General features: G+C 39.1%; 1 protein-coding gene across 1 annotated transcript in view; it reads left to right on the top strand.

Annotated features, from left to right (window-relative positions):
- Window positions 1–18135, top strand: part of CPNE8 (copine 8) — a 357582-nt gene that overhangs the window by 286036 nt on the left and 53411 nt on the right. The window contains exons 11-13 of the mRNA XM_088480178.1: window positions 4444–4519; window positions 7131–7184; window positions 9335–9396. Of these exons, the coding sequence (XP_088336304.1) occupies window positions 4444–4519; window positions 7131–7184; window positions 9335–9396 (192 nt within the window). The remainder of the gene's footprint in view (window positions 1–4443; window positions 4520–7130; window positions 7185–9334; window positions 9397–18135) is intronic.

Genomic DNA, 18135 nt, shown 5'->3' with positions numbered 1-18135 from the left:
GAGAAAGGAGGCTTGTCCTCCGAAATGTCGATAATTAAAACTGAAGTTTTACCTGCATTTCAAGTCTGAGTGCCGCCTTTTTGGACTTGTATTTTGGACACCCTGTTGGCACCCTATGGGAAGGCACCGGAGCAGTTTATGTGGTATGCACAGCTTGTTGAGTGCCGGTCCGTGGATTACTAATATATATATAATGTATGTACATGGACACTCACAGTACTCTTTCTTCAAGAAGACAAAGGTGCCTGTTCTCACATAAAGTTACAAGTTCATTTCCATCAGGAATAAAGTTACACGATTAGTTCCATCGGAAGACTGTATCTCGTTCTATGTAAATGGGAGCGTGGCCATGCTGCGTTGGGAATTTTTTGAACTTTTTTGACCGTGTTGTGCTATAGGGGATGTGGCCATGTTATGTACACACTATCGCTGCTGGTCTTTGGCAGTCATGGGCCTTTTCCCATCTTGGTGCCTCTGTCTTCCAGTATACTACTTTAAAAAAAATTGTATTAAGTTGAATTCAGTATTTGGCTTATGGGACATAACCTGATTTGTATTATTAAGAACACTTTTTTCTATTATATATGTAAATAGTGTATCTACCAAACCTTTTAAAATATTTTCCGCAGCCTCTCAGTACTACTATCCCCACAATGTCATGTTGACCGAATGTGATAATAGTACACCTTTTTGCCTTTTAACTACATCTAAAGCCTAAAGAATAAGAATAGCTGTTATTGCATCAAACATGCCAAAAATAGGGACAGTGCCAGTGTCAAAACCTGAATATTTCAAGCCAGGAGAAGCTTGCCCAACCCCCATGGAGGTACCAACCTGGGACTGGTTTTCACTCTGGCAAGAAGACTCCAATCTTGTGGTCTCCCAGTTTTTGTACAAACCAGCAAAGCCTGTGTCACACTGGGGATTTTATAGGATTGTGATGGAGGTGATCATACTACCCAAGCTTTTTATTATGACCAGAGCTTTCTCAGTCTTTTCTTTTGACCAGCTAATCCAATTGGGTTTCTATATGTATCACATGCTGGAAATTGCATCAAAATGAATGGACAAACTTTCATAGATGACTAAAAAGATTTAATTTTTCATTCCACTGATTTTGAAAAAATTGAGTGTCTCAAACCAGCGACAACATTTCTACTGCTTTTCAAAGCAATTTCCTAAATATTGGTTCCCCCTTTTTTGGTGAAAATGTGTGTCTGTGTGGGTGGGGAGGGGCTTTGAGGAAAACTTCTGGTTTATTGATTATCAAATTGACATGTAAATGCTAAAAAAAATAAAAAATAAGTAACTTTATCACTACTCATATCAATCTAGGAGATCTTCCTCTTTCACATAAATATTGAATGTAGGGTAACTGGAAGCAGACGTTAGTACACAAGTTAACGAACTTTAATAAAATATGACCGTTAAATATGTGTTTTATTTATATGGAAGAGAAACTATTATAGTGTAGACTGTCTTTTTCTAACTTTCTTTCTTTGTACACATATATAATCTAATCAAAAATATATAATTTAGTAGTGTGCATATAATTAATTTTTGGGATGAAGACGGTTGTATAAAACAATTATTATTCGGCACAGCATTTTTTATTCAGTGTCATATTTATTTTTACTTTGCAAATGCTATTATCTAAAAAATTTCTATTTTTCACATTTAGCTTTTTATCCCTTTTCCCATTGCTTCAATATGGAACAATTCAGACTAATTTGCCAAAAAGTGTAGCAAATATTATAGACCGACAAAAATTAAATTCAGGTGCTCACCAATAAAAATATAAAAAAACTTGCCACAATGGGTAGAAAAAAATATTTCTACAAAAATGTCAGTTAAAAACTATTCAAGCAGCTAGTTCAGTGAAAAGAATTAAACATTACTTTTTGTCAAATTCACCAAAAGTAAACAGTGCTTAGACTTCAATTGTTATATGGTGTAATATACATGAGGCCAAAGGATTGACCAATATAAGTTTTATAAAAAGAAATAAAATATTAAAACATGAAAATGTTGCCTATATCTGCATATACACACTTATTCAAACACTTTTCTGGAGCAATTGCTATATGATATTAAAGATAATCTAAACCACAATTCATGCAATTATGGGGGATATTTATCAAATCTCGGAGAGAGATAAAGAACCAACCAACCAGTTCCTGTCATTTTTCAAACACAGCCTGTAAAATTACAATTAGGAGTTCATTCGTTGGTACTTTATCTCTCTCCACTTTATCTCTCGCCAAGCTTTGATAAATCTCCCCTTATCTTTCATGTTGCCCAAATATCTTAGGAACTGAACAGTCAAGTGATCTTCCTAGCTCAAAATACCTAATATCATAATGTAGAAATACATTTTCAAATGTAAAGATGCAGATCTGCACAAGGTGATGCAATTCTGTGCAATGACCACCTTGTGCAGATTACAGCCACTAACATGGACAATTTTGTCTTGTCCCCCCCATAATGGTGCACAGGCAATCTCGCACTGTTGAGTTACCTTAATACATAATAAGCACATCTGACATTACAACCCAACACTGCACAGAATTAAATTGCCCCCATCTGTGTGTGTGTGTGTATATGTTGTTTTATATATATATATATATATATATATATATATATATATACAAACAAGAGAAGGGGGTGCTGATAGTGTAGTATTTTTAGAAATTTCAAAGAAATAAAATAGGTATTGTGCGTACATTTGATAAAAAATAGTAAGCTTATCTCAGTGTAGTTTTGCTTGGAGGTGTGACAATTCAGAACCGACTCTTCATTTGGTTCAACAACTTCAGAGTATAGCCCAGCACCAAGGACAAACAGAGAAAAATCATATTGTAGTATATCAAAAAAAATCTTTATACAAATATAGATTAAAAACTTGTACATTAAAAATTCTTGACAAAATAGCACATCACTCAATAGAAATTCACCCAACCCGGGATCTGATCCTGTCCAACCAGAGTGGTACCAACTCCAGGGAACTCTCAGCAACTGTAGTATTTCCTCGGTGGGTGTAGTTGATGGATAGCCAACAGGAACTTCAAACGCATTTCCTTTATACAAACTTCCTCAGGGATAAGGTTCCTGTCTCATTGAAGGTGCTTAAATAGGGCTATAACATCATTATGGTAATTTGTCCATAATTTCCTGTTTCCACATTTTATTGTGTCTTCACTGGTAATTTGAAACAATTAGAAATCTACTACAAAATAGCCGACTTTTAGTTCATTAAAATTAGTTTGTGCATAATAATTATAGTTAAAACATCAAAAGAACAATATATAGTTGTGAGAAGCCATCATATCTATCACGAATATTACATAAAACAAATTATACATGTTGAAATTAATTTATTTATAGTGTAAGGGCTAACCCAAAATGGCCACCGTTTTTGGAGATCCTGTTTAAGGGTGTGATCCAGCTGAGGTGTTTTGCACATCAGATAAATAATTAGGTCATGATGATATAACGACCAGTGTCCTATCAAATGCCTTAATGTTACTCGTAAACAGGAAGTGACATGGTGCTCTATAGTCTGAGACCTAGAGTTTGTTTTGAAAAAAGCCTGCGTCTTCCACATACCGGAAGTGATGCGACGCTACTTAGGGAACTTAGTGAGTAGCCTGTAATAGGCTAGAAGCTATTAGTCGCGTCATCCGGATACCGGAAATGACACGACGCTGCTTAGGGAACTTAGTGAGCAGCCTGTAATAGGCTAGAGGCTATTAGTCACATCATCCGGGTACCGGAAATGATGCAACGCTATGGTGCTACCGAGCCACAACATGGTGCAACTAGAAGGGCTGTTTAGCGCACAAAGAGGCTAGATGTATGAGGACACATCTGTATTTAGTCAATGCTAAAAATTATATATACACTACTTTGTAAAAGTTTTAGGCAAGTGTGGAAAAAATGCTGAAAAGTAAGAATGCTTTCAAAAATAGAAGTGTTAATAGTTTATTTTTATCAATTAACAAAATGCAAACTGCAAAGCTATTGCATGTATCACCACTGCTGGCGATACTGGGCGATGGCCATAGCAGCTTGTATTGATTGATGAATAGGGAGTTTCCCTAAATATAGCACAAATAGACATGATAAATAGAATCCCAAAGCATATAAACCTAAGTCATGTAACTACCTGGATAAATTATTTATGAAGCCATATTAATTCTGTATTTGTTGACTTTTTTTTTTCTACTATCCAAATCATGTGTTTTTAGTTTAATGTGCTAGTGCATACTATGGGCATTTTTTTGTGTACTGTATACAGTATATCCTCACTATGTGTTCCCCTCACAGGCCATGTACAGTGTGTTTGTACAACCATTCTCTGTAATTATATTTCCAGTTATTTGGTTGCCTGTTTGTTCGCTTTTAAGTTTTATACTAATGGGGCATTTGGTTTATCTTTCTCAGCCATGATTATATTGGTGAATTCTCAACAAGTTACAGAGAGTTGTCTAGAGGTCAGTCGCAGTTCAATGTTTATGAGGTGAGTTATATCCAATCTGTACAGTGAATATAGTTACTTTTAAACATGAAAGGAAGTCATATTCCATTGGTTTATCAGTCATTTTTGAGAACTAACTCTACCTCTAAAACATCTGTTTTGTGATGTGTGTAAATGTGTTCTTTAATTATAATTATTAAAAAAATAATGGTTTAATGTGTTACCATCTTAAATTTCCCTTAAATTTGACCAGAGATTCCAGAGGAATACTGTAGCGGTGTCATTTTTATAATTCTTCTCTGATGCTAGGACAATATAGCAATCCCGGTATTTGTACAGGAACATTCCTATCGTATTGGCTGCACCAGACTAGAACTAGCACAAATTAGGTTCTCACCACATCTCTTTCAGGCTCTTTCCTTTCCAGCTTTGTACCTCTGTGCATCCCATTACTCCTCCATCAGCGATTGCAGTAGGAAGTACCCTGTGACATATGAGGAAAAAAGTGGCTAATGGCATGAGTAGAGGATATTCAGGGGATGCAGGTTACTTCCTACCCTGCCACTAAGAGTCAATCTTACTGGCATTGAGCTGGATAATGAATTTAACAAGTGCGCTTATTTATTAACTTTGTATATACACCAAGTAATGCCCATATTCCAGTGTTTGCATTTGCCACCAATAGAAAAATATGGTTCTTTTAAGAAATTGCAGGTCTGGCTGGAAATATATGTGGTTAAAAGAGTAAAACTGTTCCTTCAAAGTTTAGCCTATAACAGAGGTTCCCAAACGCGGTCCTATAGGCTCCCCAACAGTTCAGGTTTTGGAGATATCCATGGTTGAGCACAGGTGTTAAATCAAATTGACTGAGGTACTAATTAAGTCACCTGTGGTCAACCATGGATATCTCTATAGCCTGAATTGTAGGGGAGCCTTGAGTACCGTGTTTGGGAATCTCTGACATATAACTTTATTTACACCCCTTGCTTAATTTCAACTTTTCTCTTAAAATACTGCTTTGTTACATCTTATGATGTACAGAATGTTTGAATTAATAAATCAGGTGAATAAAGGCACATGATAGTTTTTTACATATCACTATTTTACTTTATTGTTTTACACTGGTACAAATGTGTTTTTTGTATAAAGTGCAAAAGGCCTTATATTGAAAGGATAGGTAATGGCACGTCACTGCCATCTTTGGAGACTATGCAGAAACAAGTCCCTTTGAAGGGGGAGAAAAGCTCTGCAGTCCCTTTCCCCAATACTTAGAATTCGGGTAATGTAGTTTGGAATGTTGTAATTTGTGTATCCGGGTTCACGGTTACACTTTTCTTTAATGTCACCAGATGGGTCCCCTGTGCTTAGCTAGAGGTCTTTATGCCCCGGTGAGATCTATTATCATTTGGTGGATACTCAGTCCCCAGCTGACCGGAGGCACCTTGAGAAGTTGTGCCCACTAGTTTCAGTCTTTCTGGGACTTCCTCCACTAGCAGTCGCTCATGTTGTGCTGCTCACTTTAGAACAGCACATCCCAGAAAAAGCCTACAGAGTTATACATTTGAGCTAAGCATGGATTGCCCATAGATCTAGTGTGATGATTCTCCATTTGTCTGGCAAAGTGGGTGTTCAACTTGGTCTTCAGCTAGACTGCCCAGAGTCACTCACCACAGGGGTGCTTGCTTTCACCAAGCAACCAAAAGTTTCTACCTGGATAGTTTCCGCTTATGGCTTCTGTTAGACTGGTCACAGATTTATGAATGTTGTCACCCACTCTGATAAGGGAAATCTCAGTGACTCTTCCACTTTGTTAACCTCCCCAAAGTGGGGAGACATTGGAGTTGGATCCCTACCCCTCTGGTAGTTGAGCAGAAGATTGTGGCTCAACAGTGCTACTAAAAACTGGTGACTATAGCACCTATGGGCAGGGTTGTAGCTCATATGGGCAAGAGCAGAACATTCTCCTGGTATTCTCACAAGGTGAACTGGTGTGAAAAAACATAATTTAGAAATAACCTAGATTAAAACATGCATCCCCACAAATTACACTAGATTATTACACTTATTCTATGCACTTCACATTAGATTAGATGCATTTTCTCAATAACAAGCTTGTAATGTTGCTAAATGATTTACGCTGCTGGATCACGCTTTTGCTGTTGTATAAATTGCGATACATGAGTGTGAGTGGGTTTGAGCTGCAGCTGCACATCTACCGTGTGCTGTATTCTAGAAGTCTACATGATTTCAAATAATCCATTTACAATCGTGCTTTTTTTTACGCACGTTTAACTATTTATTAACAGGTTTAACATATCATTTGTGTATTTTGATAAGTGATTATACCCTTATAATACTGCAGTATAGGAACAGGATGAAAACAAGTGTGTGAACAAATTTCCTTGAAAAGACTGAAAGTGTTACCTTCATAAATATTACTAACGAACACAACAGCAATTCAGTGTTATTTTATAGTAATAATACAAATAAAATGTATAACTTTATCTTCTTAAATAAAGCAGTATCTAAAGAAGCTGCACTGCATTTAAATATCCATAAGCATACATTCTTTTTTATTAAGTTCATTCCAGATTTACCTTTTTTTAAATATATTCTTTAGACTCTATTTTTAATGTTTGATTTATGTTTGTAGGTAATAAATGCCAAGAAAAAAGGGAAAAAGAAAAAATATGTGAATTCTGGAACTGTAAGTAACTTTTTAATATTTATTTTTTCTCTTACTGTTCTCTGTCAGGAAAAGTTGAGATTATAGAACTGATATCTCAGTATAAATATTATTTTGGTATGTGTATGTATAGGTTGCCCTCACTTGAGGCTTTTATATTTCTTTCATTTTTTGGTCCCTTTTTAATGACTCATGTCTGCTCCAAATTAAATTAATATGTAAAGAAATAAATGTTGTTACACTAATATTGGGGCAGACTTTCCTGTTGCCAACAATTGTGTTTAAAATATATTTCACGAATTGAACTTGAAATGGTCTTATAGTTTTGAATTAACATGTTCTGGTTCACGGGAATATTTTTGAAACCTAAGGAAAAGGTATCAGATTTTTACTTCTGCTGTAAGCCACATGTGCAGTCCTCTAGCCTTGAAAAGGGTCACACATTAGCCTTAATTTCAGTAGCAAGTTAAAACTTAATTTAATCAAAAAAAGAGAATCCTATCTGCAGGGCCATAACCAGGTATTTGAACGCTCCATAGCAAAAGCTTGTAAGGGACCCTATGTACCACCCAATGGTGAAAAATGTATATAACACTTGTAACTTTGTCAAGGAAGATGGGCCCCATAGCAGCTGCACCCCTTGCACCTATCTAGTTACGCCCATGCTTATATGTAATAATAAATCAACAGGCATATTAATGTAAGATAAATGTTACAGATTGGATGAATAGATTTTCCACTAGCCTTTGAAAGTGTAACTGAAACAGGTACAGTACAATACTGCAGAGGTTCACATCTGTCAGCCTGTTACCCTTGTTATTGTTGATTATAAATAATGCCTTTAAAATCTGCTGTAAGTGGAAAACTTCCTCACTTTATGTTCATGAAGTAGAAAGGAATTACATTAATCTTATCTATTGAGGTAGAAAACACAATGCATTGTATTAGTCACATCAGAGGTCTCCAATGCAAGACAGAGGATGAGGCCACACCCATAGTAGGCATGGCCATACCTCTCTAATGCACACTTATTCCTAAAAAAATGCAATTTTCTGTGCCACACGTGGTGGAGATGCCTGTCTGAATTGTGTGAAACAGTGGAACACCTACCAAATACCACAAATATGGATGAACATCTTGCTCAAGGGACAGTCCTCCGAAATCGGGACTATTCTTTCAAATGCAGGCTGTTGAGAAGTATGCGTATTTCAGAACAGTGATCACTTAAGCCAGCTTCTCCATTCAAAGAATAAGATCAAGTTTTGTCCTCTCCTCTGCTTTTTGACCTAATGAAAATCTGCTAAATCAAGGAAGAGCTGGGGCCAACAGGGCATAAAGCAGAGAAATGGACTGACCGATCAGAAAGTAGGAAGTAGCCGGTGGCCATAATGATGCCTGTTACCCATCACTGTTCTAAGCTGTACTAAATATAAATTATACACCTTTAATTCACTAAACTACTACTTTAACCTCCCAAGAGGGGGGGCCAAGAGGCAGGTTTGGAGGGCATGACGACGTGATTTAGAGATCAAAAATTTTAGCACACCCAAACTTCCCCCAAGTTGATCCTGTGTCCATTTTCTGATGCTTGGGACATGAAGCTAAATTTTGATGCAGTTTCTTGGGCCTGTTTAAACAATCTCTTGCAACCCATTTGAAACGTGGGTGATGTGTCTTTGTTGTAGCTGCACACGTAATAGCAGGATAATCATTGCATTAATGAGTTTTTGAGCTTATGGGTTTCTAAGAATCCTTCATGGATATTATATCTCTACATGAAAAGAATGTACAGTACAGCAAAGTTACAAGTGATGCTAATTTGCATTAATCAGAGGAACAAAGAAATGCAAGATGTTCAGGAAGAAAAACGAGTAAGTTGAATAGAGGCTTGAAATTAATTTTAGATTCTTAACTCACAGACAAGACTTTAATAGGATTATACTTTAAGTTTAAAAATGACTGCTGACTTTACCAGTGCATCATCAGTTACGTAGTATACCGTACAATGAGTGTGGATTTATAATGGGCAATACGTCAATGTGAGATACAGTATGTAACGTCAATGGATGATGTGAAGGAAAAGGTGTAGCTTTAGGATTAACTTGTGGTGAAGAAATACAGTCTCTGTATACTGCACTGTTCATCTCTAACCATTTTTACTTTGCTTTTAGGTTACTTTGCTGTCTTTTCTAGTGGAAACAGAAGTTTCATTTCTTGATTATATCAAAGGAGGGTAAGTAGTGTTAACTTGTGATTCTATTTACATGTTACATAAAGGTTAAAGTTAATCTTATTTATAGGTAATTGTATTTTTTGTTCTGTCTATGTTTTCTCTGAATTAATTGAAAAGGTCCTAGCTTTTAGTTAGGTTTTATTTCTTTATTTTAATGTTTTGGATTTGGGTGCTTAGTTCCTGGAGACAGGCGACAAGCACCAACAGAGTGGGAGTTATATAGATTAGAGGGTTTTGTGTGAACCTGTATCCCACTCTAAAAGACTGCCCCTGAGAGAGTCACCAAACTACATAGTCCCTGGGTCTCTCTCCAATCCAGACACACATCTGATGGGCTGCAGACAAAAAAAGGTAAGATTTGTTACAAATATTTAAAAAAAAGATGGCTGATGCGGCACGTGAGACTCCACTAAAAGCAGCACAAACAAGAACTACATGTCCACCTGTAAAATTCATCTACCATATTTGTCTTAAGTCCTCTTCACTCTGCTAATGACCATTGCCTCACCTCCTTCATAATCGCCCCTTCCCACTCTCACATTGAGGATTTCTCCAGGGCTGCTCCTAACCCCTGGAATGCCCGTCCTCACTCCATTAGACTTCTATCCTGCCTCCTAGCCTCAAACCCTTAAAAGTATTTTTTTTAATTCTAGCTTACCACCCCTACACCTAACTCTGGTACAGCAATTTGTTTCACCTCCCATACTGTGCATGCCTCCCCTACACCATAATTGTCAGTGCCAGTCTCCTGTTGGAGGTCTGGGATCTGTCTCTGCCAGCATATCCAGTGACAGAAAATGCCCCCACCATATTAATATTGCATGTACTTCAAGATTTAGGTAAAATATTTAACATTTCATTAATGCCATGATTCTCTCATGTTAACATATTCAATGTAGTATATTATGTTAAAAAAAAATACTGTAGACTGGAATGGCTCATATTTGCAATAAGTTCCAGGTGATACTGTACAGTTAGTTAAATATAGCAATACATTGGAAGTTGTCTTTACTGTTTACTACATATAAAAACCTTTATTTTGTACTAGTAGCAATCCAACATAGAGCCCCAGGTAAGCTCAAGGCAAGCTTGCAGTGTTTCCAGATTACATGACAAAAGCCTTATTGGCATTTTCTTTCTTACCTGAAAAGGAAAACTAGAATATGTAAAATAAAAAACAATTCCTACCTAAAGCATACCTTTTTTTCATATACTATGACAGCAATGTTCATTCATGATTTCATATATACTGAAATAATTTATGATTTTTCAGAAAATATCTTTAAGACCATATAAAGTACTGTATATAAATTAGAAAATCGGAAAGTTTTAGTTAATATAAAAGGTGTAAATTCAATTAATTTGTTCAAACCAATAAGACATATTAAGTGTTACTATCCAAAAGGTTTAGCCCAATCACCCCCTCTTTTGTCTATAGCCACATGTTCAATTTTAAGAGGGGTATTCAATACGAAACGTTAACTTCACTGTCGAAGTTAACGTTTCATATCAGAGTTTTTACCTGCGTTAAAGTATCGGGCGCGCGCCCGCTTATCCCCGTATTCAATATAAATTTAACGAAAACGGGAGCCTCCGAAGTTGGATTTGCGTAAAGTTACGAATTTTTCCTTAAAGAAATTGTAAGACCCCCCTAAAGTTGTAAAAACATGGGGGATCACTATGGGTTCCCCCGTTTTAGCCTTTAAATGAAAGTCGGGGATTTAAATAGCCGCAGCAGGTGTTTTTTCCGACATTGAAGAAGTGATGCAGAAGAGCACTTAGATTTTTTTTTTTCGTTTTTTTAAGTGGTCCCATCAAATTTGGGGTACATGAAAATGGGTACTAGCATATTTTGATGTCCCTAAACTAAGTTTTTAAAAATTCTGCAACAGTGCACCTGCCGCTATAAATCTATTCTAGAAAATATCTGCCGCATACTTGCAGAATAGCCCTGAACCTATTTCCCTGTTGTTAAACAATTGTTTCCAATTTTTTTTTCTTTTCACCCCAATTTTTAAATTAATTTTTTGGGGTGTCCCTATTTTTTTGAAAACTTTTTTTGACACAGTCCTTTTTTTCAATGTCATTCCCAGGGGTGCAGGCTATTTTTTTTAAGCCTGCACCCCTAAACCCCAATTCTGCACTTTTTTTCGACACCTATTCAATGGTGAAAAGTTATCACCTTTTTTTATCAAAGACTTTTCAAAACTGCAATAAGTCTTTGAAACTGAATACAGTGTAAAACTAAAACCTGCGATAATGACATCATAAGTGCGATATTAACGCAAAAACGATGTTATCGCTCCCATATTGAATACCCCTATAAGTTCCATAAATGTTAAGGTTTCTGGAATGTTTTTGTGTGTTGGATCACTGTGTTGCCTGTACCATTTTTTATATTTGGAATGAATGGCAAAATTTGCATCTTTAGTGGACTATTTGTCTTACAGACATATTTTTTATTCATCGACATTGTTGCATGTAAACAACGAATGTGGTATTGCAGTTAATGAAACCCTTTAGCTTTCTGGCCGAATTATCATTCATGCCACTAAAGGTCTGTCTGTCTGTCTGTCTCTCTCTCTCTATCTATCTATCTATCTATCTATCGATCACCTGAGCTCAGTGAAAAGGTGAAAATCATTGGCGCAAGGTCAAGATTACGGTGGATGATAGAAAATCTCCCACCCAAAACTAACATGTCATGCGCATCTGCATCTATAGCACAACATCATTTGGCATGGAAAAAAGCAATGCCTACTGCAGTGTTGGCTAACCTTGACACTCCAGCTGTTGTGGAACTATATATCCCAGCATGCCCTGCCACAGTTTTAGCATGCCCTAATAGCAAAACTGTAGCAGTGCATGCTGGGTTATGTAGTTCCATAACAGCTGGAGCCAACACTGGCCTACTGCATTGTAGCACTTTGTATACAGAGTCAGACTAAGTGAAACATAGATATACAAGTGTCGCATATCAAAATTAAGTGCAGTCTCCAAGTGTGTCTTAGCTGAATCGCATTGCAACTGAGACGCATTTAAGGGCAAAAAAAATGCTAGGCGCTGGCAGAGTCACATAACGGCATATCTGTATGCATGATTCTCCAACTAAACTTTTGAATTAAGTTTTAAAGACCGAAAAAGAAAAATAGCAGTTGAGTAGTGACAGTGCGTACGAGAGGGAAGGTTCAGTTGGACTATGATATAGAGAAAATAGCGGAGAAGCGGTTGGAGGAGGCAGGAAGCCACCATTGTGTAAGCTGTGCCATGTAAAAGGGTGTAACCGAACATCGAACCATCAGCGAGCAGAGGAGCGGGCTGAGAGAAGAGAATGTGTCTTAATGTGCTACTGTATACCGATTTATTTGCATCGTAGCACTTTGTATACAGATTCAGAGGTTTATTTTTAAGCGTTGCATTTTAAAACCTGGCACTTCTGATTGTGTTTTTATCTGAAATTATAAGGGCAATGATATTACTGGGAAGCAGTCGGGAAGCTTACAGACGTATTCCTGACCGCCGGCTTCCGACTGTCTAATCCCGGCAAGGCACTAATGACGCCTGTCATTAGACCTATGCCGGGAGCCGGACACCTGGCTAACCGATCGAAGGGAGCGGACAGTCGTGGGGGGGAGGGTTAGGTTAGGGGCTCCCAGGGGGTACTAGGATTAGGCACCCCCCCGGGGGACTTAGGTTTAGGCTGCGGGGAAGGGGGGGTTAGGTTTAGGCACTTAAAGGGGGATTAGGGTTAGGCACTGGGGGGGAGGTTAGGGTTATGCACCCCTAAGGGAGGGGAAATTAGGTTAGTTATACTTACCCTAAGGACAATCGGAATTTCCTCCTCTGTCGGGCTGCCGCTGTCGGGATTACAACCGCCGGCCATGCATCCGATTTTACTAGCCTTTTTGAATTTCGGACATTAGAAACGCTGTGTTTTAGAACCTGATGCTTAGTAAATAAACCCCTCGCACTCATTCGCACACAGATGTACAAGTGCTGAATATCAAATGAATTGGTGCATTCTCATTAAGCGGTTCTGTTCAGCATTGTGACTAAGCCCGGGTACACATTAGACGACCTCTCTGCATTATCCAGTGGTCACTGTGATGTCTTCATTTTATGGTGGACACTGCCCTAGGACATGCAAAATTGCAAGTACACATTACCCGACATAATGAACGATACCTCGTTCCATCCTTCATTACACTGCACAGCCCAGCATGGCCAATCACACAATATCAAATGCGACCTGCAGGAGCAAGCAATCGTAGGTGTGTCACAAACACACAAAGGTGGAGATTGGTGTTTGAATGGTGCTGTAGGCTGAAGCTGTGCCTAGGTTCACGAGACAGCTTGCAATAGGGTTATTGAACATAGCCGGAAACATCACAGTAGCCTATAGGGAAGACTCACAAGCTAATTCTGTGACCACTAACCATTATTAAAAAAGCAACTATGATAAACAGAAGTACATCCACTAGCGTCACAAGGGGGGTCCGGGCCGCACCCGGGTGTCACCAGCCATGGGGTGACACCAAAGTGCCGGCTCCCCCGCAGTGACAGGAGCCGGGTGCTGCATAACGTGCAGCACTCGGCTCCTAGCACATTGAGAGAGCTGGCACTTCACACATGCTGGTGCCCAAGACCAGTCTGCACCTCCTGCGCCCCCGGTGTGAAAAAAAAGGGTGTTCGAGGGCCGTGAGGCCACGCCCCACCTGCTAGGCCACGCCCCCATCAGTGAGGCCACACCCTCTTATTAGCCAGCGCGCAGAGTACAAGCCCACCGCATCGGGTGCAAAGACAGGCAGGGACGCCACTGAGTACTTCACATGATTGGATTACTAGATTTATGTACAGAGAGGGGCATTCAGGACAGTGGTATGCGCCTCCCCCAAGTGCTAGTCTGAATAATGGATCATGAACATGTGGACACAAGTGGCAGTGTGCTTTCTCCTTCATTTACTCGATGAGGAGCATGATTATTCACAGGTGGGAGGTAATAACTTTTTTTTTTTTCTTTCCATTTAGTTATACCTCCCAGTAGGTCATAAATGAATTCTATACTATTGAGAACTTATTTGGTTCTTTTTAGAACCAGCAGCTCTCACTGCTGAAAGAGGTGCCTAGTGACCACGTGAGCAGAGAGGGTTCCTGGATGTTTAATTACTGAATTCTGTATATGCTGTGCTGCATTGTATTGAATGCCGTTCAACTCTGATCATACATTCGGCAACTGTTACTATAGTTCAACCTCTTGGTTACTAATTGCTTTTGCTATTCAAGTTGGCAACTGTCTGATAAAGTTAGCAATAAAATAATAAGGAAAAGGGTTTGGTTATTGGAATGCTGTGTAGATAGTTTTAAGTGGTATCTTGGTAAACAGGGAAAATATGAATAAGGGTAGACCTACGCTTCCAGAGAGGTGCAAGATATGACATGTATGTACAGTACTGTGCAAACATTTTAGGCAGGTGTAGAAAAAATGCTGCAAAGTAAGAATGCTTTCAGAAATAGAAGTGTTAATAGTTTATTTTTTATCAATTAACATAATGAACAGAAGAGAAATCTAAATCAAATCAATATTTGGTGTGACCACCCTTTGCTTTCAAAACAGCATCAATTCTTCTAGGTATACTTGCACACAGTTTTTGAAGGAACTTTGCAGGGAAGTTGTTCCAAATATCTTGGAGAACTAACCACAGATCTTCTGTGGATGTAGACTTGCTCAAATCCTTCTGTCTCTTCATGTAATCCCAGACTCGATGATGTTGAGATCAGGGCTCTGTGGGGGCAATATCATCATTTCCAGGACTCCTTGTTCTTCTTTACGCTGAAGATAGTTCTTTATGACATTGGCTGTATGTTTGGGGTTGTTGTCCTGCTGCAGAGTAAATTTGGAGCCAATCAGATGCCTTCCTGTCGGTATTGCATGATGGATAAGTACCTGCCTGTATTTCTCAGCATTGAGGACACCATTAATCCTTACCAAGTCGCCAACTCCATTTGCTAAAATGCATCCCCAAACTTGCAAGGAACCTCCGCCATGCTTCACTGTTGCCTACAGACACTCATTATTGTACCGCTCTCCAGCCTTTGGCATACAAACTGTCTTCTGTTACGGTCAAATATTTAACATTTTGACTCGTCAGTCCAGAGCACCTGTTGCCATTTTTCTGCACCCTAGTTCCTATGTTTTCGCACATAATTTAGTCGCTTGGCCTTGTTTCCATGTAGAAGGTATGGCTTTTTGGTCGCAGTTCTTCTATGAAGCCCAATTCTGGCCAGACTTCTCTGAACAGTAGATGGGTGTACCTGGGTCCCACTGGTTTCTACCAGTTTTGAGCTCTTCTGATTTTGAAGGGAAGTAAGCATGATGTGTCTTTCATTTGATGCGCTAAATTTCCTTGGCCGACCACTGCGTCTACGGTCCTCAATGTTCCCCATTTCTTTGTGCTTCTTCAAAAGAGCCTGAAGAGCACATCTTGAAACTACAGTTTGCTTTGAAATCTTTGCCTGGGAGAGACCTTGCTGATGCAGTATAACTACCTTGTGTCTTGTTGCTGTGCTCAGTCTTGCCATGGTGTATCACCTGTGACATGAAACGGTCTTCCACAATCTCTCCTTTGTAGCAGAGTTTGGCTGTTCCCAGGGGCTGGTTGGCAACTTTTAGCCTGGGGGGCCAACAACAGTAAGTGACCCGGTTTTTCCACCAGCGCATTGCAATGGGGAATGACACATGATAATAGCTTCTGTAGGTAAGGTTTGTCTAATGTGGATGTGCTTTATATAGCCAATGAAATATATGAAAAATTGTTATGTCAAAGAGCTATAAACAACTACAATGACCAGCCCCATCCCAAACCAGAAACCATTTTAGTGAACCCTACAAAATGCACACAGCACTCTATCTGATGGATATACAATGCAGGAACCATTCTACTTACCAATATGCAATACAGGGACCATTCCTGTGACCATTATACAATACAGGGATTATTCTCATGACCTACATACAATACAGTGACAATTCTGAAAAGGCAGAGAGCATCGCAGTGACCAACATATAATGCAGAGAGCGTCACAGTGGACGCCATATAATACAGAGTGCATTGCAGTGACTACCACAATACAGTGAACACCGCAGTGACCAATTAATGCAAGGAACATCGCAGTGACCACTGGATATTGCAGAGGTCTGCAGTGACCACCAGATCATGGAGTGTCGCAGAGACTGCCAGATAATGCAGAGAAGTTCGCTCTGATTGCTAGTTCAGAGAGTATCGCAGTGACTGCCATACAGTGCAGAGAGCATCGCAGTGACTGCCGTATAATGCAGGGAGTTTGCAGTGTCCACCATAAAAGGAAGACAACATCACAGTGACCGCTGGATAATACAGTTTGCAGTGACCACCAGATTAGCACCAACCGCACTACACTGACTTGAAACCACTGTCCTGGACCGCGGTCAGCAGCAAACCCCCCCGTGTCGCCGGTCTGACTGCGCCCAGGACGCGTGCCCTGCACTGAAGAGAGCATGTGCTGGACTCCTCAGGAAGTCTGAAATCATCACTACAATCGTCACTATTAACTAAGTTCCTAGCCGGAGCCCACAGAGAAAAGAGTGAGAGCATGTTAAGCTGAATGTACTGTACTCGTTCTCCTCCCCTGATTGGTTGTACCGATTACCTCCATGCTGTGTGCACAGAAGGTCACATGATGCGGATGGCAGCTGCTCCCCTTTCATTTCATTTTATAGCAAAGCATAGAAATAGTCACAGAGTTAGGGGCTTACAAGACTGCCCCACATAACTGTTTAATGAGCAAGTATCACGCCAAAGGGGTATCCCTGTTCACCACACTGTGCAGCACTTTTCTATATATTTACTAGTGTAACCTCCAGGTGGATGGGTACCAGGAGTGTAATATGGTAACTGTAGAGCCACTTAAGTCAGATTAGTTTAGGATGGGTTCAGAAGTGAAGGTAGATGTGTTTTCACTCATCAGGACTCATCCCTGGAGATCCTCTGCACATTCAGCCATTACACCAATTAAAAATACAAGTGGTAAGGGGATGTGAGACTAAACCTGTGTGTTTATTTGCATTGTATAGTATAGAAAGGCTAGGAGAATGCTAAGGGAATATATATTGGTAAGCAGTAGCAGTAAAGGATAATAACAACACTATGTTGTGCACTATGCACACTAAGGGGCAAATTGTAATTTGACAAAAGTGCTCTAAATTTCATGGCAGAATCACAGAAAAATCTGTACTTATTCTAAATCTGAATCTACTACATTGTCTATCAGTGTGTTTAGTAACTGCAAATATGCAATCAAACTGCTCCCATGGTATGAGTTTCTCATATGCATTATATTGAACAGAAATAGCATACAGCAGTTAAGCAATAGCTTGGAACATGCCAGATTGTATGGCCAACTCATTACAACCTCAACAGTAATGTAGAAGCTCTTTCCCATGGAAAACATACACTTAAAGCTGTTTGTAAACACCTCTCTGTGTATATATAAACAAGGGTATAGGAATGAAAACTTTCATTGGGGGCAAAAGGCCAAGGACTACTACTGTATAGGGCCTACATCCCCTTTTTCTCGCATGTGGTATCTCATTTTACAACAGTTGTAACAGTGACTGTAGATATACAAAGACTTCCAATCCTATGTTAATTTTTGTCAGTGTTTCTGGGGTTTACCAACCACAGTTTGTTTATTTTACTATAA

This window comes from Taudactylus pleione, unplaced genomic scaffold (genome assembly GCF_031769625.1).
Source record: "Taudactylus pleione unplaced genomic scaffold, aTauple2 ptg000251l, whole genome shotgun sequence".
Taxonomy (NCBI): Eukaryota; Metazoa; Chordata; class Amphibia; order Anura; family Myobatrachidae; genus Taudactylus; species Taudactylus pleione.
This window is presented reverse-complemented; position numbering and strand designations above follow the sequence as displayed.